Source organism: Doryrhamphus excisus, linkage group LG6 (genome assembly GCF_037039965.1).
Source record: "Doryrhamphus excisus strain RoL-2023G ecotype Guam linkage group LG6, RoL_Dexc_Guam_v1.1, whole genome shotgun sequence".
Lineage (NCBI taxonomy): Eukaryota > Metazoa > Chordata > Actinopteri > Syngnathiformes > Syngnathidae > Doryrhamphus > Doryrhamphus excisus.
Window position 1 is genome coordinate 18,403,382 of NC_136362.1, and position 25,088 is coordinate 18,428,469.

Genomic DNA, 25,088 nt, shown 5'->3' on the forward strand with positions numbered 1-25,088 from the left:
GCTTGTTTGCTGCATTCAGGAGCAGTAGGAAATTGGGAAAAATATAATTACTCTTATCAGTGAGTCCAGTCTAACAAAAAATTAAAATATGCATTTAAAATTTTGATGACGAATAAAATGCTACATAGTTTTATCTTATCTTAATACTAAAATTTCTCCAAACGCTCATAACAGTATTCACATTTACGAAAGTACACGAAAGCATCATATTTCATCTGGAGGACAGCACGTTTATAGGGGCCAGAGAAACATTTCGTCGTCAACAACTAACAAATAAAACACATATATTTGCTCTTACCGGGAGTCTTGTCTCCTTGGGAGTCAGCAGGTACCGACCGGCGTCTCCGTCGCTACGACTAAGACAAACAGATGGCGACTCATGCTTCTAAATACTGTAAATGGATAATCCTTGCTAATCCTGTGTAAACGACTCCAGTAACTGTGAAACACCGCCGGTGAGTTGGGTACTAACTCCGGGGCATGTTATCATACACAAATTATTTCTTAATATCTATATATTCTATGGTGATCCTACAAACTTACCTTTACCTGTGTAGTAGTATCATGGTGGTGCCTCTCTTCATCTAGTGATATCCTCAGAGGAAGTCTTTGTATGAAAACACACCTGTGTGCGTGATGTAGGTTACTGCAATTGAAGTGTGTGAAGCAAATGAGAGCACTGATGCAGTACCTGCTGATGCATGTGTGTTATCCGTGGGTGTGTTGGAAATTGGCGCAGTACTTGTGTCTCTGTGAAGCTAGCTTGTATGCCAGATGGACCAAACTGGACCGGACTGATCACACACAAAGCAGAACGGTTCTACTTGCTGTGACCTGGATCTGATCGAAGACCATTGTCCCAGGTGGCAATGGGACCTAGTTGATATAAATAGTGGCCAATGAAGAAGTTCTCATCAAAATGAGGTGAAGCAAAAGAGGGAGGGGAGGGAGTAATTTAAATATTGAAAGAAAAAATGTGAATTAGAGCACAGCTAATTGACAGTGAGTTTGGATGGTGGTGTTGGTGGGTTACAAATATGATAATAGTGAATAGAATAAATAATAACCAAGTTGCACAAAATATGATGATGAGAAATCCTATCATTTTGCAAATAATATGATGTCATCCTAGACTTTAATCAGATTTTGCATTGCTGTATTGCAACCACGAGAGAAGCAACATGGTAAGCATGTAGGCCACACGGTCAGGAGATCGGAAGACCTGGGTTCGATTCTCCGCTGGGTGGAGTTTGCATGTACTCCGGTTTCCTCCCCAAAACATGCATGTTTGGTTAACTGGCGACTGTATAGTGAATGGTTGTCTATATTGTTGTCTATACTGCGATTGGCTGGCAACCAGTCGAGATTGTACCTCTTGACCAAAGACAGCTGGGACAGGCTCCAGCATACCCGTGGAATGAAAAGAGAAAAAAACAGGAGGAAGAAAGGAAAAAGTGATTCTGAAATTGATTGAAAACTGCATTTAAACAGATTGTTAAATGTCTGATCAAAAGTTTAAGCCGTAAGAAATCTAGCTAAAACCTGACATTCACACTCAGCCAGGACCTCCTGATGGCACAGGCAAAAGGGCTTTCTGTTCAAGGCTTTGAACATTGATGGATTGTTGAACTCTCGCAACACACCATTCCTACTGAGCTTGGACTCAGTAAGACAGCGATTTTACGTTTCTTAAAAGATCTTCTAGCTTATGGGGAAAAAAAGTAAAGCAGTCGTGGGTTTTCTCCTGGTACTCCAAATTGTCCATAGGTATGACTGTGAGTGTGAATGGTTGTTTGTCTATATGTGCCCTGTGATTGGCTGGCGACCAGTCCCCCAGTGTACCCCGCCTCTTGCCCGAAGACAGCTGGGATAGGTTCCAGCACCCCGCGACCCTTGTGAGGATAAGCGGTAGAAAATTAATGAATTAATGTTATAATTGTTGGTCTGTACATGCTTGTTTTATCTTAAATATTTCTCATATTTTTATAAAAGTATTAATTTATCATTGTGTTTACCGTGCCATCATCTTTTTGGGAAAATGCCAGGCGCTATTTCTCTGTCTGACAAGTCACGATATTGTGCGTGTGTGTGTATGTGTGACCTTGTGCCATGTCACTGCATTTGGCAGACTTCTGTGCCCCATATGGTTATTTGTTCACTCAACCGTGCTTGTTTGTCTGCTTGTCCAGGGAATGACACTTGTAGTTTTTCTTAACTCCCCAAAGATGAACACACAATTCAGCATTTAAAACGAGCAAAAACACAATTCTGCAATTGAGTTGCAGGAAAGCAGTATGGAAATTCTGACTCAGTAATACTGCCACTCTGTGCTGAAATGTGTGCATTGCAAGTTTGTTTGTATATCATAGGTATGTATAGCAAAGTGGTGACAAGCAATCAGGGTTTTCAAAGTGTGGCACAAAGAGACTCTCCTCAGGGGGTACAATTTGAGTGTGGCCTCACTAACTCCCCCAACAAGCCCTGATTATCTGGAGCAAATTGTATTGCTATTTCTGTCACCCCAGACTGTGTGGAAGTAAAAATCAATCACACCCCAATGAACAATTCATTTCCCATGTATTTGTATTACTCTAAATCAGGCATCAAATAAAATTTAGGTTTGTGTCAATCAGTACAAAATGTTTTACATTGGTACAAGTCACATAGGGCTGCACGGCGGTCGAGTGGTTAGCGTGCAGACCTCTCCACTAGGCTCAATTCCACCCTCGGCCATCTCTATGTGGAGTTTGCATGTTCTCCCCGTGCATGCGTGGGTTTTCTCCGGGCCCCCCCCCCTCCATTCCAAAAACATGCTAGGTTAATTGGCGACTCCAAATATGATTGTCTATATGTGCTCTGCGATTGGCTGGCGATCAGTCCAGGGTGTACCCCGCCTCTCGCCCGAAGACAGCTGGGATAGGCTCCAGCACCCCCACAACCCTAGTGAGGATAAGCGGTAGAAAATTAATGAATGAACAAGTCACATAGTACTATTACTACCATAGGTCAGGTAACAAAAGGAGGCTTGACATTTTAGACTCTCACTTTAAGTGCAGCTTTGCCATTAAATTAACAGTTTTGCAATGTTCTTGGGCCGTGTTCTGCTGGTTAATTTAAATAAATAAGTCATAAAAATCATAATAAAAAAATGCAGATGCAGCAGCTTCAAAAAAATCCTAGGGGAAACCCTGTGAGTATGTGGTGTGACCCCCATTTGCCTCAAATACTGTATACCCTGATCGAGAGCATCCCAAACACGCTCAATGGCTAACATGTCTGGTGAGTATTCTGGCCATTCAAAAACTGGGATTTCAGGTTCCAGGAATTGTGTACACATCCTTGCAGTTTGTCACTGTATCTGTGTGCATTCAAAATGCCATTAATAAAATGCACAGATTTGTGCATACGGAAATTATACTGCCAGCCAAAGCCTCAACATCAGCAAACCACTCATCCACACAACAGCATACGTGCTGTCTGCCATATCAACAATGGAACACCTCTCTAAAGTGCCAGACGCCATCTAATTTAAACATTTGCCCACCTAAGTCAGTCATGACGACAATCTGCAGTTATGTCAAGACCCAGATGATGACGAGCATACAGTTGAGGTTTTCTGAGACAATTTCTGACAGTTGATTGATGATTTGGTTATGCAAGCTGATTGTTGGGGCAGCTGTCCATGCAGCTGATCTTGGTGATGAAAATGCTGGATGTGGAGGTGTCCGGTTGTGAGGCCATTTAGATGTACTGTCCTGTGACATAAAGAAGAAGACAAAAGAAGACATAAATTGACAAGCATGCAAGTTACATTATTATTTCTACTGTAGTAGTATATACGTTTTACTCTGAGATACTCAACTCTTGAGTATCAGCTGGTACTGCACACACACACACACACACAGAGTAAAAACTTGCTCTGCCGCCCTCCAGAATTACATCATGCATGTTTGGGTGCCATGTCTAACAAATGCATGTGGACAAGTGTGAGTGTCTTCACACACACACACACACACACACACACAGTCTGCAGCAGGTGCCTTCCCTTGAATTCCCTCATTGTAGTAAGTATTAACACTGTTAACTGTGTGGAATAAATTAGCCAAATGGATATCATCCAAAGCAAATAGTGTATGAATGAAAATTTCAGCCAGGCTGACTGATGATTTTTTTTCTAGTCATTTTTCTGTTTTGAGTAAGTAAAAATTAGCATACAAGTGATCATCTTTTTGCTGTCTTTGCTCCACATACGGACATAACTGGTGTTTCACTTGTAATAATAAACACACAAAACTGTAGTTTGCATTTGACTTAACCACTGTAAGCAACAACCACAATAATTAAAAATATATATAATATAACACCTCACTGGCTGTCATCCAACATGAGCATTATCTGTTGAAGGATGTTTATTAGTGGTTACTTGACTGACTGGAAACCTTCTCCAGTGCCATTATTCTTACAAGGCATGGTTTTGTTGCAGCTTTTGAGTCCTCCTGGAATCGCAGCTGCCCTCCCCAGCCAGACTGACACAAGTCATGTGCATGATTCCACGGCGAGGAAGGCAGCAGCAGTCTGCAGCTGTGTGAGGCGACTCCACGCCAGTAGAGGAGTGGGAGGGGCAGGAGTCAGAGCACCGCATACATTAACCGACAACCGGGAAGCATCGCAGCGAGGCTCCATCGAGACAACCACATACACAACAGCGGGAAGATGGTGGCGATGCAAGCGTCCCCGAATCTGTCTCCTTCGGAGTGGATCTGCTGTCTGGACAAGAGGTGAGTGAAAGGTCCGTGCGGGGAGGATGGTATGGTTCCCCATTACCATCACCTCCTTCTTACGACCCCTGATTCATTGAACCGAGGGAGCGTGATTGATCAGAACCGGTGATCTCTGCATGTGTAGCGTGCTTCTCTGCAATGTAATGCGCCTCCTCTAAGTGCAATTCAGCCTATATGTTGTACATCCCCAATGATGACAAGGCAGATGTATACTCCACGGTTTTTTTTAGATATAGAGGCGGCGCTGTGCGTCTCCGTGGAGCACACGTTGTGATGGGTGGATCATGCACATGGTTGGATGTCTTTGAATGCACGCACGTTTAAAAGCACTCCGTCATATACATCCCCAAAGTAAACAAGTGGTGCTTTATTTGTCTATTCATCTCATAATGCTGCACAAAGCTGTGTTTCCAATTGAGGTTTCCTATATCGAGAGGAAACAAAATAAACCACTTGCCGAAGCTGCTGTGCCCTAATCACTGGAGGCTATGTATACCCAAAACAATGAAATAAAGAAGAACGCACCCTACAGCTCTTACACCCACACAAACGGTACACACCTCACGATGACACATCCTCGCGTTACCAATGGCAACGTGAGCCATCGTCACCTGTGTAGAAGATACCGTTTAGTTCAGCACCACTGATGGGAGTGGCTGATTCAGCATTCGCTCAAATAGAAGACAACTTCTTATTCAAAATCTTAAAGGAATTATTTTTTAAAATGCTATTCCCAATGTACGTGAAGTAGTAGACTTATTTCGTAGCTGCTCGATAGATTTTTGATGTTTCTGCTTCACTGATCACCTTTATATTTAAATTAGCATCACAACTTCTGTGCTGTTTGCTGAAGTGTGCAACCTTTGTCACATTGGTCTTTGTGTCATGGCTGTATCTCACCGGGTCACTGGTGTGGTTGAGTGACAGGAAGAAAAGCTGTCACATGGCATGTATAAATCCCTTTTGTCAATATGGTACTATTTGTATATACATATACATGAATTTTTTCAAAAGGTTTAATGCCGGCCAGGGTTCATTTCCACCCTTGGCCATCTCTGTGTGGAGTTTGCATGTTCTCCCCGTGCATGCGTGGGTTTACTCCGGTTTCCTCCCACATTCCAAAAACATGCTAGGTTAATTGGCCACTCCATATTGTCCATAGGTATGAATGTGAGTGTGAATGGTTGTTTGTCTATATGTGCCCTGTGATTGGCTGGCGACCAGCCCAGGGTGTACCCCGCCTCTCGCCCAAAGACAGCTGGGATAGGCTCCAGTACCCCCCCGTGACCCTTGTGAGGAAAAAGCGGTAGAAAATGAATGAATGAATGAAGGTTTAATGCCCCCAATTACATCATCTGATGTCCTCCCAATCCTCATAGCGACTGCTATGTTAGGATGTACTTCACGTCATTATTTATCATTTCACTGAATCACTTCATCAGTCATCAATCTTCAGTACTTTGAAAGTTGTAAAGCAGTGTGAGTCTCAACTCTATGAAAACAATGGAAAACATATGAAAAAAGATGATGTAATTTAATAATCAATCTTCAAATAGGATGCCAAACTGCTACATTTCCTGCAGTGTCGATCATCATGGTGTTGAAATCATGCATCCAGCGCCCTGGCAGTAACTGATAGGCCTCAATGAGTGCAGGCTGTTTTGTGAGATTAGATTGGACGGGATCTCATCGTGCATCACTCATCATGCACCTCTTCATTTGATCACAATCCGGCAGTGTGCATGTAGGAGCATTTCATCTGCTTGGACTGTTGACGTGTGCCTGTGAAGAGTAATGTTGGTAGAGGACAGTGAGAAGACTGCAGGGTTTAAGACGTGACCTTCTCCCATATATCTGTCCAAAGACATTTACTGCACTTAAGTGTGAAATATGAGATAAGATCCGACTAGTCTTGTGTCATCAAGCTTCAGGAGTGTTGTAGTTAATCCTGTCAGCAACATCCATAGATTCGGGTTTTATTTGTCATTCTCCATCTATTGTTAAATAGTAACATCAACATTATTTGTAAACAAATGTCAGACAGCATCAATTAATGATAATAATATTTTAAAAACTGTGTTTCTATCCATTCATATTCAGAGCTGTTTACAGGTTCACAGGTTTTTGGTGGTACAGATGGTGGCTGAGAAGTGTGAGACTCTCCACTCCTGTTGTGCGTTTGTGTTACGAGTCTTTGACATCCTGCTTGGTTCAAAGAAGAATGAATATACAGTTGCATGATAAAGCGTCTCAAAAAATCTCACTGCAACAATTGTAAAAATCTAATTTACAATGCTCAGGTTGTAGTGTGATGAGTGTCTGAGAAACCAGTGCACAGTCAAAAGTTGTTTGCCAACTGACTAGCCTGCACAACAAATGTACAAAGAAGTATTACAGTGCTGTAGCATTTATTTTGCTGTAACAAACATGACAGAAAGCAATTGACTTGACGGTTACATCTCTCCAGGTCACTGGTGCGTGTGAGTTACGAGAAGAAAAGCTTTCCCTCTGAATATAACACAACTCATCTTTTTCAGACTTTTGGATCTTAAATAGATTCAAAATCCACTGTTAAAGTGTATATGGTGTACACCTTTTGTGGTTTAAATAGGCATTCTCTGCTATCATGACTAGCAGGAGGTTGTGGTGCTGAAGAAGAGGTGGCGGGAGATGAAGCAGTGAGTTCTCAGGTCACATCCGTCTCACACTAAAAGGGGCGGCTGATTGCATTGGACAGACACAGAGATCAAAGACAAAGAGGGTTTTTAACTAGACAATGGCAACTGATGATACCAACAAATGATATCATTTATTGATTAGACATTTTGACTCCCGATGGCTCAGTGAGGGATGATGCTGGTAGCAGCCCTTTGGCCCTGAGCAGTCAAGCGGCCTGTCTCCACCTGTCTAAAGCATTAACCCAATCTACTGGGATGCATTGCTCTCTCTGCACCAAGGGCCAATCCACAGGCACCAGGAGGATGATGCGAGGGTGAGTCACGTTAAAAAAAAGAAGCAGCTGTAATGGCCCTGAGCTCATGGCAGATGTTACAGGACTGGAGGACATGTTGGCGGCATGTGCATTTATTTGTGAGTACCTCCCTTGAGGATGCACAACAAACATCCACTTTGAGACAAAGCATGTGCATACCTAGAATTGAGGAATCATTCGTGCCTGAGAGCTTATAAAGCACACAATAATGGGAGGACAGTATGTGAGGTTGGGTTTGCGGTGGGACTTAATGGATGGCGGAAAAAGTGAAAATGACATTAATGGAGAGGCAAAAATGCACATCTTGAGGGGAAAAAAAACGTTTTCATCTTACTTGTCTTAAAAAGTAAAAGAGGATAGCTGGATAGATGAATAGATGGATAGATGGATAGATGGATAGATGGATAGATGGATAGATGGATAGATGGATAGATGGATAGATGGATAGATGGATAGATGGATAGATGGATAGATGGATAGATGGATAGATGGATAGATGGATAGATGGATAGATGGATAGATGGATAGACTTTCTTTATTGTCATTGCACAATAACACAGCAGTGAAATTGCCAACGAAATGTCGTTGCCTGGCTCCCGTATAATAATAAATAATAAATAATAGTGTGGAGAATAAATAGATGACATCAGATATGAACAATATACAGCGTAAACAGAAATTGAGTGGAGATTCTGAGTTTTTAGTGGGGGGTATGAAAAGAGGAGGAAAGGAGAAGAGATGGGAATCCTACTGTGTATTCCGTATCAGTCACTACATGCATGGGTGAGTCACTAGTAAGAAAAAAATAAGTGAATGAATGACGCAGTGTGTGTGTGTTACTCTCGCAGAAGCTTTGGCTCTGTGCTGTTTCAACACCACATTGTTGAACATAATGTTGACGCTCTCACATCAAACTTCAGTGCTCTCTCGACGTGTGTGTGTGTGTGTGTGTGTGCGTGCTCAGACTTAATAGCATTAGAAATAGAAGCAGGGCTAAATGAGCTCTTGCATCAACACCCTGTGGGAGGTCTGAGACAAGAAGAAATGCCCGCAGCACCCTACTGTAAGCACTAAGACATTACAGTCACATTCAAAGAATACAATTACAAAAACCTCCAAGGCCATGCCACCAATGGTTCATGTTTTTTTTTTTGCATATAGCCATCATTGTTGCACATCCGTCCGTTTGTAATGTATGCCCTGCACAACTAGCAGGTTGCATCATGACATGCAGCTCAGAACATGTGTTTAAGTCTCTAAGTTTAGAGGCTTCATGCAGATCCTCTGATGTGGGTTTTAATACTTAAACCCCGGTCTTTTCTGCTTAGGCCGTCGGAGCGCTCAGGAGAGGATGTGGATATTATTCTGACCAGACTGAAACAGGTTAAAGCCTTCCACAAGTTTCCACCTCCACTCTTGCTGCAGATCTGCACCTGTGCCTTTTATGAATGTCTGGAGAAAGGCATCACATGTATGTATGACACTCACACGCATCCTGTAAATGCAACCATACACCACAGAAAATTTTATAAACAGTACATATGCAATGTCTTCCAAATGTGAGTACAGTCATCCCTTGCCACATCACCCTTCAAATTTGGCAGCTTCACTCCATCATTTAAAAAAATATATGAATTAATAAGTCATGCTTGAATACGGTCTATTATTAGTCAAAATATGTATATTGGAACCAGTTTGCAATTTGTTCCCTAAAATAAGAATTTCCAAGCATAAAACCGACTATCCATCCAGCCATCCTTTCAGCCATCCATTTTTCCGCACTACGGTGTGCTGGAGTCTATATAAAACAGACTCAATTAAGCAAAATACAGAATATAGTAACACAAGTGTGCTTTTTTTGGTTAGGTTGAATGTATTTTCCAATCAATGTGGTTTTACAGTGTTTCGACAGGGAGACATCGGCACTAGCTGGTATGCTGTTCTGTCTGGCTCTCTTGATGTCAAAGTGTCTGAAACCGCCAACCATCAGGTAAATCTCTCATAGTCCAACCCACCAATAGATTCAGGTGTGTTCTGTGGCATGCTCAATGTTGCAGAATCTTTTAACCTATTATTGTAGTGGCTGCTGATGCTGTTCTTGTCATGTTCCTATGCTTTTGCGTGCAGGAGTAAAGCATGGTTGAGTGTGTAAACGAGGCTATACTGTACAGAGTGTATGGGGAGAGGAGGGACACATAAGAAAGGAATAAGAGGATTTGTTCCAGTAAAAAGGCTAAGATCCCATCCCCTTTTGAATCGTCATTTAACGTGAATGCAGCCCACTTGGTGGCCTACTTTCTGTGTCTATATCTAAAATGTCACTCTGGACAGCTTACTATAGAAATCAGAATATGAAGTGATGACTGCACACCTCCAGACTTTCAAATTAGATATATTTAGAGGACATTTTGAAATGGATTGACACCAATGTAGTATTTGTTAATTTAAGTCCTGCATGTGTGCACTTTTATGATTAAAACACTGTTTAGCAAAAGTGTTCATATAAAGTAGAAGCTACTTTTATTGTTTAATGTGTTAATCTCAAAATAAAACTATGCTGTGTTTTCATGTACATAGGATGCAGTCACTATCTGTACACTGGGGATCGGGACAGCCTTTGGGGAGTCTATCCTGGACAACACACCGCGTCACGCCACCATTGTCAGCAGAGAGACCAGCGAACTGCTTCGCATCGAACAGAGGGAGTTTAAGAGCCTCTGGGAGGTGAGGCGAGCAAAGAGAATGTGTAATGCAAGCTGAGATGCTTTGGAAATGCTTGACATGGAGATGTTCAGACAAGCCTTTATTGCTGTTGCCTTTGTAACAACAAGAGGTCTGTCCACCAGTAGACTTTATTGCCCTCTAGTGCACTTTGTGGCAGTTCTTTTCTGGAATGGTAATCAGTTGCGTGATGACCTACTTTGAGTTCAAACAATTGGAATTTTGATGTGCACCAAATTGTACACCTTCATAAATACCTACTTTTTGCATAGTATAGCATAATTTTGGCATTACAATGCAAGCATTTTGCGAGCATGAAAAAAAAATCACCTGCATCACTGGTGTCTTTCTTGTTTCCACTCTTTTTTTAAGACTAAGCAGACTCTCTGCGGGCCTTCTTGTTGAGGTTTGGCCTCCCTAAGGCTTCTCCATTCACAAGGTCGCTTGTCCTTGGCAGAGCAACTGCTCTCTCACAATAAATTCTCTGTGACAATTCAAGAGGCTGCGAGTGGCCATTCTGATGTTTAGTGTCTTATTTTACAGCATCTAATTGCATTGATTCAAATTTCTCAACAAATGCACATAGAGATGGGTTACTGCTACTGGGTCCTCTGCTTCTAATGTGGCGAGTTTTTCAAGGGTGAAATTTGTGGTATTTTCAGTGTTCCATTAGGCACCAGTGGACATATCCGGAAGAAATATTCCTGAGTCTTGCAATATTTTATTGTTGTCCTTTGAAAACATGTATCAGTTTTTTTTAAGCTTTTTTCCCCCTCTGATACATGAATAAAATTCACGTTTGTTCTTTTTCAAATACATACAAACAAAACCCTCACAAAATCTGAAGCTACATGTTTACATTGGACAGCGACATTTGGAGCAAAGGGTGTTGTCTGTGGATAGATATAAACTGCTAAAATACAATCTCCATTCATTATTATTATCTCTATAGTGGGCCTTTTGATACATGATGTCACCACTTTGTGAGATGAGACAAAAGTTGCTTAACACAGCATGTGCGTTATGTTATTATTGAGCATCTCAGTGCACACACTTAACTCTCCTCCTGGGCTGCCTATTTTAGGACACAAAACAGGAAACAGAGCCTAAGGTTGTGCTCGTTTCAGTCTTATTCCCTCCAAAGCAAAAGGGTCTTTTGTGATTTGCCTTTGTGTTTGTGCGGTAAGACTAGAGAGCTGGAGGATGAAGGCAGTGATGTGTTTGAAGACAGGATAAAAGAAACCAGTGCTGATGCACCATTCTGACCAAGCCAAGATGACAAACAGGAAGTAAATGGAGAACAGTGTGTTGTTTTTAGTATCCGTCAGCAAACTTGAATGTATTAACCTATTCAGACCTATAATCCTCTTTCCCTTTTTTTTACTTTACATTTATTTTAGTCACTTCCTTTCTGTTGTGTTGGCCATGTTGTGTCTTTTTTCTCTCTTCCTCCTGCTCCATCCTCACTCTCATTACCCCTTTTCTTTCCCCTTCCTCTCTAGAGTAGCTCAGTAATAGAGCGACTCGATCACTGTGGTAACCTGGGAGAGAAAAGTGGTTTGCTTCTTGTCTGGGTTGATGCGGTAGAGAGAGAGAGAGAGAGAAAGAGAGAAAGGAGGCGAGTGGCTTGTGTAGTGCACGATGCAATCAGGCGGCGTGTGTGAGTATCGTAAAGGAGCAGAGGGCAGCTCTCAGGGGTACCACTTCTTCTACTATTAGACAAAATTAGGGTGTTTCCTCAGGTGAGTTTGGATCCTCGCCTGCAGCTGTGTTGTTATTATGTGATGTCAAAATAATTGCTATACATCCTGGACCACTTGTGGATTGTGTCGTGTCTTGAAGGCTGTTCTATTTGTGTGCACATTCACTGAAAGATGCTGTCTCTATTTGTTTTTCAGTGTGTGTGTGTGTGTGTGTGTGTGCTCGGAATACATGGGTTGCTTGGTAATGACCTTGCGAATAGAGCAGTGGCATATTCAGGCTCACTTACACAATTTGCAGAAGCATCTATCTATGCATTTAGTCTGTACCCTAGTCGTTGTGCATCTAAATGATCTCGGCTATACAAAGGGCATTGTTTTGACATAACGGTGTCTTGTGTGTGTCTCTCTGACAGTAAAACAGTGTGAGAGAGTTGAATAGCAAATGATGGATAGCAGCGCAAACAGTCTTTTCTGAAGCAGGTTTTTATTGGGTAGCCATTGTAATAAATGGATGTGTTGTGTTTGTTATTATTAAGTTATATACAATGTTAGGGGAAGTCAATATGTGATTTTGTAGTTTGTAACCCCTTCATTCATGTTTGGACTATGACATGTGCTTGTGGATGTTTCTTTGTGTAGAAACATCGGCACAGCCTGGCTGGACTTTTGGCCCCCCCTTATGGAGCGATGGAGAGTGGATCCAACAATGACAGTGAGTGTAATGAAAGAAACACTGTAGATGGATATGCTTTTATACTGGACCCAAGTTTAGTTGCACTTTGCCAGTATACGTATGTGGTGATGTCTACTATATTGGGTAACACCAGCTGAATATAGGGGTGTTATTTCATGTCTAGAGGGCTCTAAAACATATTTAGAAGATCATAAATGCTGAAACTATGAAAATATTATATATATAAAATGTGTTTTGGTGACAAAGTGTATTTTATTACTTTTATTATTTTTATTTTTTCTCTTTTTCACAGTTTGGAAACTGCAGCTTTAAGCTGAGTTTTTCCTCTTGATTGTTACCAAATGTGTATGCATGAAAAATGTCTGCCTCCTGAAAAGAAATTGTCAAATCGACAGAATCTGATTACATTTCTTCCTTAGGACTTGCAGACAAAGACAACATGAACTCAGACTCTGCAAGCAAAACTCACAATAAGGTAACTATCCAATGTATGACCTACAGTATAGGCCTGTGTTGTCAACTTGATTCATAAATAAAGTCTGAGTCAAATGTTTGCTTCCAGGGGAGTCATCTTCTGTTCCATTTAGCTTACATAGTTGTTTGCAACATATTAGAAAAATATAGAAAAATTATACACGGCCGCATACTTTCATGTCAGTGAATGAAGGAGAATGCCAGAGTAGCGGTGCATGTGTGTATACATTATTGTGCATTCACTGAGCACAGACAAGCAATGACTCACCGCTGTGATCCTCTGTAGTTATGCTAATACTAGATAATGCATGCGCATCAAAGAAAGATCCTATCCGCCCAATTAGTATGCCCTGCTTTGTTGAGCATACACATGTCGTCTTCCCTACAGGTGCAGGTGTCAACTGTACACCTTTTTCTTGCGCCTACCATTAATGAATGAACAGCTTGGATTTTAATCATTTAAAAGAGATGAAGTTCCATCTACAATCAATGGTGTAGTCTGGATTTCAAACAATATTTAAGTGAATGAACATTGGCTTCTTAGCAACATTGAAGATACTGCACATTCTCCCAGAAAATCGTGCCCTAACTGTCACATTTTTTCAACAAATAATTAATTAATAAATAATTCATGTTCTATGATTTAATTTAGTCTATTATTTGTAAAGAAATGCATATTTAAGCAAATTGTATGCATAACATGTATGAATGAATGAAAATACAATTATAAGGCATTTGAAATACATGCCTGTGCCTGGGAAGCTGTTAGCTGTGTTGAGAGTGTCCAACAGCAGCTCCTGTGCGAATGTTTACTGCTTGTTAATAAAGCGAATGAAGTGCATTGTGAGTCTCTCCTTAACCACAAAGAGTGGCAGTAGGGTCGTTTTCTACACTGGTCTCTAGATGTCAGTAATTTTACATTGATGAGTCAATTGCCACCAGGAAGTACGCAGTCAATGCTAGTGTGTGAGTCCTGCTTACAGTCGTCCCTCACCACATCATAGTTAAAATTTCGCAGCTTAACTCTATCATGTTTTTTTTCAAGAATATATGAATTAACGTTTTGCTACTGAAGACATATTTATACGTTTTTCCAACCTGACCGGTCGCTCCGCGATTAATGCGATTATATGTCTTTTACATTTTTTTTTGCGGAAGAGTCACAAAGAGTTGATGATGTAACTCCACAATAGAAGAGAGCACTTTGGTGCAATTTTAAGCTTAAAAAAACAGCCACAAGGTGGCACATGTGTATTTTATAAGAGCTTGGCATGAATCCATTGATAAACATGCTGTGCAGCAACCAGGAAGTTAAAAGGCATCTCACAGTGATTAATTAATCGTAAAATAAATGAGGGATGCCTGAATAGTCATTTGCTCAGGTCTGATTTCAGTTGTTCATTCATTCACTGTGCCTCTGCGATACTGTCTATAGATTCCGTCAGAGAAGCTACAGAGAGCTGGGAAGGTTCTCCGGAACGCCATCCTGTCCAGAGCCCCTCACATGATCCGAGACAGGAAGTATCACCTCAAGACATACAGGTGATGGAGTTACAAGTTCCACAGGTTATGCTCTTTCTTCTTTCTACTCATGGAGTTTGTGTGTGTATTGCAGACAATGCTGTGTAGGCACAGAGCTAGTGGACTGGCTTGTGCTGCAGAGTGCATGTGTTCTCACTCGCTCCCACGCTGTTGGCATGTGGCAGGCATTGCTAGAAGATCAGGTGCTGAATCACGGTATGCAACATTTTTCTCCTTCTTTAAAATTTTGCTTACTACTTCACAGCTTTGTAAGCCGTGGACAGCTGATTACCATTAAAGCTACAGACACACAAAACAGCACATTCACTGTGTAAATTCCAGCTTTAAAGCTACATTTTGGGTAACATACATCTTGAGCTATATTTAAATTTGTTTAAAAATAATATAACACAGCACCTGTGCATTTGACAGAAGACATTCTATTGTGATTAAAAGAGTGCTTTTGTATGCTTGTCTGCTCCCTAGTTGACCAGGAGCTGGGTTTTCAGGACAAGTACCTGTTCTACCGGTTTCTCGATGATGAAGAGGAGGACACACCGTTGCCTAGTGAGGAGGAGAAGCGGGAGAGTGAGGAGGAGCTGCCGGAGACCATTCTTTTCCTTGCTCAGATAGGCCCTGACGCACTGCTGCGCATGATCCTGAGGAAATCGTCAGTAACCATCAATAAATGAATATAACACTTCACTGTAATACCTTACTATTTAATATTTTGGCTCTCTGGTGTTGCTCAACATATTACAAACCTCAAAATAGGGATCATTGCATGTTCTTTGTTACCATGTAACACTTACCACTGGAGATTTGCTCATTTTACCACTTCATACAAGGTGACAGCATGCAGGATATCTCCATGGTGAGTTCACTGTGACTAATTTCTGTGTATGCAGGCCTGGTCAGAGGACAGGAGACGACCTCGAGATTATCTATGACGAGCTGCTTCACATCAAGGCCTTATCTCACCTCTCCAACACTGTGAGTCAATCCCTGTGTCTGTCCTCAGCATTTTGTTCAAGAAAAAGACATTGCTTTCATAAATGAAACGGAACAGAAAGGCTCTTTCTGGCTTGTGTTTGGACGTATTCACTATGAGGTCTATAGCAAGCTGCTAAAATGACACATTATTTAGTGGATGAAAAATCTATGTTAAAATGTATGCTATAAACAAAACATGCATACTTATTTGTCTGCTATACGCTTATACGCTTTCTGGGCCATGAGTTAGTTCTTGAATTCAATAGTGTTTCTCACCGCAATAACCCAAAATGGTTGCGGGTGCCAGCATTTTGATAAGAGAAGTACTTTTGAATTCAAGAAATGACTTATGTCTTGGACCAGTCCAGGGTGTTCCCTGCCTCTTGCCCAAAGACAGCTGGATAGGCTCCAGCATGCCCAACCCCTAGTGAGGATAAACAGTATAGAAAATGGATGGATGGATCATGCCATAACTTTTTGATTAATAATAGGCCATAGTCAACCACAAAATAGCAATCATTTATTAATGGGTTTTTGAAAACTGTCATAGAGTGACACAGCCAGAGATGTACGACTCTAGTGGCAAGCAAACTGTCTGCTAACAAAGACATTTTGTCATTAAAAATATATCAAGAACACAGTTGGATTCACGCAATGTATTAATAACACAACAAGGCGCGCACCGTATTGTACACAAACTGAGTCAACTTTGGTGTAACTTTGATGTTAACCGAAAAACACATTCAGTGGACTGTAAAAGTACAAAAGACCTTTTAACTGAGGATACTCTTTATTTAAACACAGTGTATTCTTGCTTTTAGGTGAAGAGGGAACTGGCTAGCGTTGTCATCTTTGAATCGCACGCTAAAGCAGGAACTGTGTGTAGGTCTACACATTGTTTCAACATTCAATTCATACTGTGTCATTGTACTGTATCATTGATGTGTTTGTATTGCACATTTTCTAGTGTTCAACCAAGGAGAAGAGGGCACATCGTGGTACATCATTCAGAAGGGTTCAGTCAATGTGGTTATCTATGGCAAGGTGAGTTGGGTGCATCCACCTCATGCGGTATTACTCGCCTGCATCAATATACAGAGTCATGTAGCCATGTAGGGAGCCAGCAGAGTTGGGCGAATTCTCAATGTGATTATACGACTTGAGGTTTTTTTTCTTGTATTCTTAGTACACACATAATATAATACTTGCAGGGAGATGCTCATATGCACACATGTGCACAATACACAGATGTAGGCCATTCAGCTTGTGAGCTTTTTTTCAGGCTTTAAGACGATTTGAAAACTGTATGTTCATATCCTTGGGTCCCTTCGACCCGGCCGGCTGGGGGTTCCTCCCTTTAATGTGGGGGTCCGCACGTCTGTCGGAGTCAGGGGGCCCAGGTGCTGGTCCCCCAATGGCACGGCCTGCGGCTCCTCCCAGTGTGGACGGCCCCAATGGTGGCGTTTCCTTGATCCTCAGTGCCATGCCATGTCTCCCTACTGTGTGTGATTGGTGTGTGTGTCTAATATGGAGGGTGGGAGGGAGGGGCTTTCTTAGTATTTGTTTTTCCTTTTAATTGTGGTAATTGTTTTTAATTCTGTAAAGCACTTAAAGTAAAGCGTAAAGCGTGTTGCATGTCTTTGCAGGAAAAGTGCTATACAAATAAAGTTGATTTGATTTGATATACTATGTGCATGTGTGTTCTTTAGGGGGTGGTGTGTACGCTCCATGAGGGTGATGACTTTGGAAAGTTGGCCCTGGTTACAGATTCACCTCGTGCTGCCTCCATTGTCCTAAGAGAGGACAACTGTCACTTTCTTCGTGTAGACAAGGAGGATTTCAACAGGATACTCAGGGTATGTGCATTATGTTGTTGGTGATGGATGTGATAGATGAATATACAACTTGCAACATTGAGGGAATCCTTTTATGTGTCCCCCGCATGTTTTCTCATGCTTGGTGGTCACAGGCTCCAGGGACACATATTTCTGTTACATCATCATGAAAAAGTCACTTTTGCATAATAGGGGACCTTTGATTCGGAGAACTCAAGGCACCCCGGGGAATACACATAAGCACAAGCATCATTCTTGGGACACAGAAAAGAGCACACCATGCAGTTAGTGGTTGTATTCCTACCTTAAGGTTCCTTAAGTTAGGCACCACAATGCTCATGTGCAAACCTCCTCACCCTGATATAAATGGAGGTATCATTCTACACTGATACGACCAAGTTCTGATTCTTCTGGTGCAAAGCTTGTCTTGGCCTTGTTTGGACTTGCATCCTCTTTTTTACAGGATGTGGAGGCCAACACAGTGCGTTTGAAAGAGCACGAACAAGCTGTGCTGGTCTTAGAAAAGAGTCCTCGAACCTCCACATTGGGTAGCATCAAGTATGTATCACCTCCTTCTTTTCACTCTCCCAAAGTGTTTTTTAATCTAAAAAATTGTTTTGCAGGTACACTGTGATCTCAGGGGCTCCGGAGAAGATTCTTGAGCACTTTTTGGAGACCATGAGAATGGACATACATCACAGTGAACCAGGTTGCCAAACAACATGTGTCAGTCAATCAACAAATAAAAATTGGTCTCACAACTATGAACATACTGAATATCTTTCCTCTTTGCTTCTCTGATTGGTTCCCTTTTCATTCTGCTTTTCTTCTCTTAGACCCAGCAGTGGACGACTTTGTCCTTATGCACTGTGTCTTCATGCCCAACAGCCAGCTGTGCCCGCTACTAATGGCACAATATCCTTTCTGCTTTCCTCTCTCTTACCTTTGACTACCTCCGTATACACACAGGTCCTTTTAATTATCCTGTGTGATGTCAGTAGACATTAACATTGTTGGCCACCAAATTAACAGTGGTTGACTGACTGCCTCTTTAATCATGCAACTTGTACTGTCCTGCACTAATGAAAAACTCACTGAGTGTGTGTTCTCTCTCGATTGTAACAAACCATCTCTTTGCAGTACATGTGATATTGTTACTATTTCTCAATTCTGGAGTTCATAGTATTGTTTCCTGCTTCCAAAAAGAAAAAGATTTGAACCTTAACCTTGTGTGTACCTACCATGCGGCCTCCCCGCTCGGCTCTGAACAGGAAAGATTGGAGCACACACTCAACTGTAAAAGGAGGGCTATCATTCTGGCCCTGCGATGGGCTAATACGCACACCTTCCTCCTGCAGGAGGAACCTGCTGCCATTACTTTCCTTGAGGTAGCAACAGCTAGCCTACGATCAAAAATTTTGGCATCAATTAGCTGAAGCATCGTTTAAGCAGGAGGGTTCAAAGCATGTGAAAAAAGTAGCGGTTTATAGTTCAGTACATTTGTGGTCAATCAAACCCATTGAGATCACATGTGTTTGTTTATTCATGTAGACATTATTCTGGTTCTTTTGTTCTGCAGGAGTTGTTTGGAAGTGTGTCAAATGATTCTCGGATGCTCAGAGCATTAAAAGACCTTGTTCCTGACCTGGAGAAAGTTGCCAAACTACAGTATGTTCATTTTAGACGAATACTGGCAACATAGTGTATTGCTTGACTCAGAACTAACTGTTCTTTTGGTGTTGACAGTTCAGAGGAAGCCAAGTCCATAAAAAAGGCAAGCCGTTAGACTCCATGTTATACTGTACAGCAGGTGGCATGTTTATGTGTGAATGCTGACTGTGTATTTTAATCCAACAGAAGACTTTAATACGGCAGTTCAGCAATGGGGAGGAGAGGCTGCAGAAGAAACAAGCCATTAGGAATCAAGATGACAGTAAGTCACTGTGGGGCTGGCCTCAAACAATGTAACTACTGTATTTGCAAGATGTCGGGAAAATGTAGTGTTGATGTTGTTGGTCTGAAGAAATGAATACTAATGTATTTTATGATGCTATAGCTGCACAATCTAATGAGGGCTAAAACAAGAGTTGACAGAAATGTAATTTCCTGTAGCAAAACTATGGAAAACAGCTCTCAGCCAGATCTAGTACAGTTCTACTCCGCAGCAAATTATAAGCACAATAATACAGTTGTTGAATTAATACCTTCCTGACAATATTTGTATGTCTATCTAATTTAGTGGCCAATGTTTTTGTAGTCCTATTGAAGGTATACTGCAGTGACCACACATACACCACCATTCGAGTCACTGTGGCAGCGACAGGCAGAGAAGTGGTCAGCGCTGTGGCCGACAAACTAGGCTCCACTGACGAGCTGGTGCTGGTCCACCTCAGTTCTGCTGGTGGTAAGAAGAAAGACCGGTCACTCATTGCAGCAATTTTTGACTGCATCTTAAAAACTGTGTGTGTGTTACAGAAAAACAAATCCTGAAGCCGAATGATGTGTCAGTGTTTTCTACCTTGAGCATCAACGGACGATTATTTGCCTGTGCACGCGAACAACTCAGCAGTCTGGTAAGATGCCGATGTTATGAATGAATGATGCCGTCCACAACATTAGGGTCATCTGCACAAATTCAACAATAAAAAAAAACAATAATGCTCAATTTTGTTTAACATTGTCAGAAAAGTATTAAGTATTAAGTATTAAAGTATTAAGTATTAAAAAATGCATATAAAATAACATGTCTTGGAGTTTTCATATACAGTATATGTACGTATATTATTTATTGTTATCTTATAGATTGTAAAGGAAGCTATATTTATTCACTGCATATGTACTATTGGAGAATGAGTGAAAAAAATATCCAGGAAGTAGCATACAGTATATTGTCCTTGTTCTTCAATTCGTTAATGGATTACAATAAGAAGGTATAATGATATTTTTAAAAATTATTATTATTATTGTTATTTAAATTTTTTATTTTTTATTATTATAAAATTATTGTTTTTTATTATTTTTCAAAGAAAATCAAAAATTATAAAGAAAATAATCCAAATAATAACAATGATGGGTCTTATTACATTGTTATAATTTTTGTGATAATATTATTATATTGAAATACTGTATTATTTATTATTTATTTACATTATTTAATGACTTTTTGTCTGTTTTCTGTGGTCTATGTGTCAGACTCCTCTTCCAGACCAGGAAGGACCCACTGCAGGTTCGATGTCTACTTTTGAGCTGATGAGTTCAAAGGACCTCGCTTATCAAATGACTATGTTTGACTGGGAGCTCTTCAGCTGTGTGCACGAGGTACCACACACACACACATTGTCATGCCTAATATTGCTAAGATTGCTTATTAATACTACAATACGGTCCTACTCTGTTCACACAGCACGAGCTCCTCTATCACACGTTTGGCCGCCATAGCTTTAGAAGAACCACAGCCAACCTGGACCTGTTCCTGCGAAGGTTCAACCAGGTCCAGCTGTGGGTGGTCACCGAGGTGTGCCTCTGTGGACAGCTCAGTAAGAGAGTCCAGCTCCTCAAGAAGTTCATCAAGATTGCTGCACAGTGAGTAGAATCTGCCACATTCATATTAGTTCATATCCAGTCAGACTTTGAGACCTGTGTGCAAGAATTAAGAGCGGTAAAAACCTGTTTGTTTATAGCTGTCGTGAGTTTAAGAACCTGAATTCATTCTTTGCCATCATCATGGGCATGAGCAACCCCGCTGTGAGCAGACTGAGTCAGACATGGGAGGTAAACACTACTTCTTACTTTAACGGAACAGAATCATTCCATAATAAATGGTGTATTCTCCTACTAGAAACTGCCTACTAAGTTTAAGAAGTTCTACGCTGAGTTTGAGAGCATGATGGTGAGTTGCAGACTGCAAATGTAATGTTCACATTAAAATGAGCAGCTAAACATTGATGGTGATGGTGGCATAATCTTTATTTTCAGGACCCATCCAGGAACCATAGATCCTACCGACTTACTGTTACCAAGCTAGAACCACCAATCATACCATTTATGCCCCTCCTCCTCAAAGGTAACACTCTTTAAGTGGTGCGGTACTGCTCAGTTGGATGCAGATTTTACAATGAAACTATTAAAAAGTTTTTAATTACTGATGCTGTGCTGTAATGTTCAATTCTATTACAGATATGACTTTTACACATGAAGGCAACAAGACATTCCTTGACAGCATGGTCAATTTTGAGAAAATGGTAAGTTGTAATATAATTCATGACTCTGTTTAAAATTGGCATCATAAATCCTTCTGTTGTTTGACCTTTAAGACACTTTTTACGGGCTGCATCTCTCTTGTTGACTGGTGTGTGTGAGTGACAGGAAAAAAAGCTTGCTCTCTAGAACCCAAATACAGGACAACCAAACCTTTTCAACATTTTTCTCTGGAAACAATATGGTAATCCCTCGTTTATCACAATTAATTGGTTCCAGACCTGATCATGTTAAGTTAATTTCTTCCAAAAAAAAAGGTTTATAATTGGAATATTTTTGTAATTATGATATAGAAAGGCTGCACGGTTTGAGTCCACCCTCGGCCATCTCTGTGTGGACTTTGCATGTTCTCCTCGTGCATGTGCGGGTTTTCTACGGGAACTGTGGCTTCCTCCCACATTCCAAAAACATGCTAGGTTAATTGGCGATTCCGAATTGTCCATAGGTATGAATGTGAGTGTGAATGGTTGTTTGTCTATATGTGGCCTGTGATTGGCTGGCGACCAATTCAGGGTGTACCCTGCCTCTCGCCTGAAGACAACATAGATAAGTGGTAGAAAATGGATGTTCCGGTGTTCAAGTCAATTGGTGCAATTGCTAACATCTTGTTAGCATTGTAGAATACGACATTCACAACGTGAATATGTCTTCTTAATTTCTCGTGTTTGTATTTTCGTTAATTTATCAATTTTTATGGTTGCAAATGCTTCATTTAGGCCAAAAATAACTACCTTAAATAAGCATTTTTCTACTAATAGACAGTATTCAACCACGAAACACCATGATTTATTAATTAATATATGTTTGACAAACCATAATTGAGTAAAAATTTGTACAGCAGTGATATAAAACTTGCATATAAAACTAGCATATATTCTGGTCTGTTATGGTATTGGTGTAATTTCTGGTGTTTTCTTCATCAGCGTATTATAGCGAACACAATTCGACAAGTGAGGCACTGTAGAAGCCAGCCTTTCAGTAAGTCCTGCGATCTTTATTGGAATGTTTTGATACTGTAATATGTGCTGGTTCAGCAAATTATCATTCTGTGTGGCTGTACTAGATCCTGACATCTGTCAACCCAACAAGAATCAGGCGGAGGTCAGAGGCTACGTCAGAAAGCTCTGCGTGATCGACAACCAGAGGGCGCTGACGCAGCTCTCCTACAGGCTGGAGCCCCGGCGAACATGAGATTTCACCACCGTCGCCTTCTCTGTGACTACACTCAAACCAGACGCGGCGTTGCCGCTGATGGACGCTAAGTAGCAACACACAATGAAAACTATACTAAGAACTGTGCCATTATAGGCCTCTTCCTATCGCTGTGTCTTAGCCCTCAGATTGTTATGTATAGAACTTGAATCAATATCCTGCATGACTCGACTTCATAGACTTGGTGTTCTATACTGTGGCTTTCTAGCAGAGTCTCCTGCAGTGTTGCGCTAAACAACATGAGCTCTTTCAGAGTTCCCACCTATACTCTTTAACCCACATGCTCAGTATTAAAAATAGAAATATTACAGTCATCCCTCGTTATTGCGGTTCATTGGATCTGACCGTGATCAGTGCATTTCCGCACCATAGGAGTCATTATTTATTCACAATATAAACCAAGAGATAATAACGTCTTATTTATTAGAAAACAAATATTCACATATTTGTTTTTTTACTTCCAGGACTTCTTGCAGTGGTTCCATTGTGGCCAAGTGGTTAGCATTTAGGCCACACAATCAGGTGATTGGGAAGACCTGGGTTTGATCTCCATGCGTGGGGTTTCTCCAAGTACTCCGGCTTCCTCCCACATTCCAAAAACATGCTAGGTTAATTGGTGACTCCAAATTGGCCATAGGTATGAATGTGAGTGTGAATGGTTGTTTGTCCTGTGATTGGCTGGCGACCAGTCCAGGGTGTACCCCGCCTCTCGGGGACAGCTGGGATAGGCTCCAGCATACCTGCTACCCTAGTGAGGATAAGCGGCAGATAAAATGGATGGATGGACTTCTTCCAGTTGCTAATCTAACATTTATTTGTATTTTAGCTCATTTAGTCATTTTTATGCTTGAAGATTGTTAATTTAGGCCAAAAATATAAAATTTCTTAAACATGCATACAGTAATCCCTCGTTTATCAAGATTATTCGTTTAGGACAGACACCTCTATACTCATATTACTCAATATTGTATTTGATATAATCAGAGAGCCATATAAGACATAAATCATTTCAATAAATGTCAAGGTTTTTGAGTTGAGTTTTAGCTGAAGTATGGTCACAACAGTTGCCCATGTTACTATTATGGATGTTATTGTGTTTGTTGTGAGATAATTCAAATTTATAACAACCATAGTAGACAGCTGTCAAGTCTGGTGCGTGATACTAGTGACACCTAGTGGCCAGTGTAAGCATCAGCGTCCTGTAATCTCTGTATGTATCTATCCATCCATTTTCTATACTGCTTATCCTCACTAGGGTCGCGGGCATGCTGGAGCCTATCCCAGCTGTCTTCAGGTATATAAGTTTATTTAGTATTTTTTATGCTTGAAAATGATTGATTTATGTGCCCTGTGATTGGCTGGCGACCAGTCCAGGGTGTACCCCGCCTCTCGCCCGAAGACAGCTGGGATAGGCTCCAGCACCCCCGCGACCCTCGTGAGGAAAAAGCGGTAGAAAATGAATGAATGAATGAATGATTGATTTAGGCCAAGAGTACATCATTTTTTATACTAATAATAACGTCAAAACAACCAAGTATTAGCTGGATCCCTAACGGTATTCGATAGTGATTGGACTTCACATTTCATTCAACCCCTGATTCTTGATGGTGATGTTTGTTAGGATCTGTTCTTCTTTGTTTGGCTCAGTTAAGTTGAAAAAGAGGCTTAGAATTTGCAGTCGTATTGTGTCCGTCTGTGGTTTTTTTTTCGGTTTTGTTTTCTACTGTGGGTGGGTAGATTTTGGGTGTGATAGTGACAACTGTCAGTCATTTTTTATTTGACCTCAGGAGTTTTCGATGTGGTGGTGTGTGTCGAGAACCTTAAGGCTTGCTTCTGTCACAAGCAGACGCTACATGTGCTGTATGTGTTGATAATAAAAAGAAATAGCTTATTTAATAGTCACAA

General features: G+C 41.0%; 1 protein-coding gene across 2 annotated transcripts; it reads left to right on the forward strand.

The window, feature by feature from the left end:
• Window positions 1-242: 242 nt before the first annotated feature.
• Window positions 243-24,501, forward strand: LOC131125142 (rap guanine nucleotide exchange factor 4-like). Of its 2 annotated transcripts, XM_058066372.2 has the most exons (31): window positions 243-455; window positions 4,484-4,778; window positions 9,102-9,244; window positions 9,675-9,763; window positions 10,351-10,497; window positions 12,837-12,909; window positions 13,311-13,366; window positions 14,801-14,907; window positions 14,981-15,102; window positions 15,373-15,556; window positions 15,795-15,879; window positions 16,701-16,761; window positions 16,847-16,923; window positions 17,589-17,735; window positions 18,178-18,272; window positions 18,338-18,423; window positions 18,551-18,629; window positions 18,952-19,102; window positions 19,294-19,382; window positions 19,461-19,488; window positions 19,572-19,647; window positions 19,972-20,118; window positions 20,190-20,287; window positions 20,907-21,032; window positions 21,118-21,296; window positions 21,395-21,485; window positions 21,553-21,603; window positions 21,690-21,777; window positions 21,891-21,955; window positions 22,895-22,949; window positions 23,035-24,501. In XM_058066372.2, the coding sequence occupies exons 2-31, from the start codon at window positions 4,714-4,716 to the stop codon at window positions 23,160-23,162; spliced, it is 2,988 nt and encodes a 995-aa protein (XP_057922355.2). In that variant the 5' UTR covers window positions 243-455; window positions 4,484-4,713; the 3' UTR covers window positions 23,163-24,501. The 2 variants fall into 2 exon arrangements, with proteins under 2 accessions (XP_057922355.2, XP_057922356.2); XM_058066373.2 differs by lacking the exons at window positions 243-455; window positions 4,484-4,778; window positions 9,102-9,244; window positions 9,675-9,763; window positions 10,351-10,497 and adding an exon at window positions 12,106-12,236 and having other exon boundaries at window positions 23,035-24,500.
• Window positions 24,502-25,088: the final 587 nt, after the last annotated feature.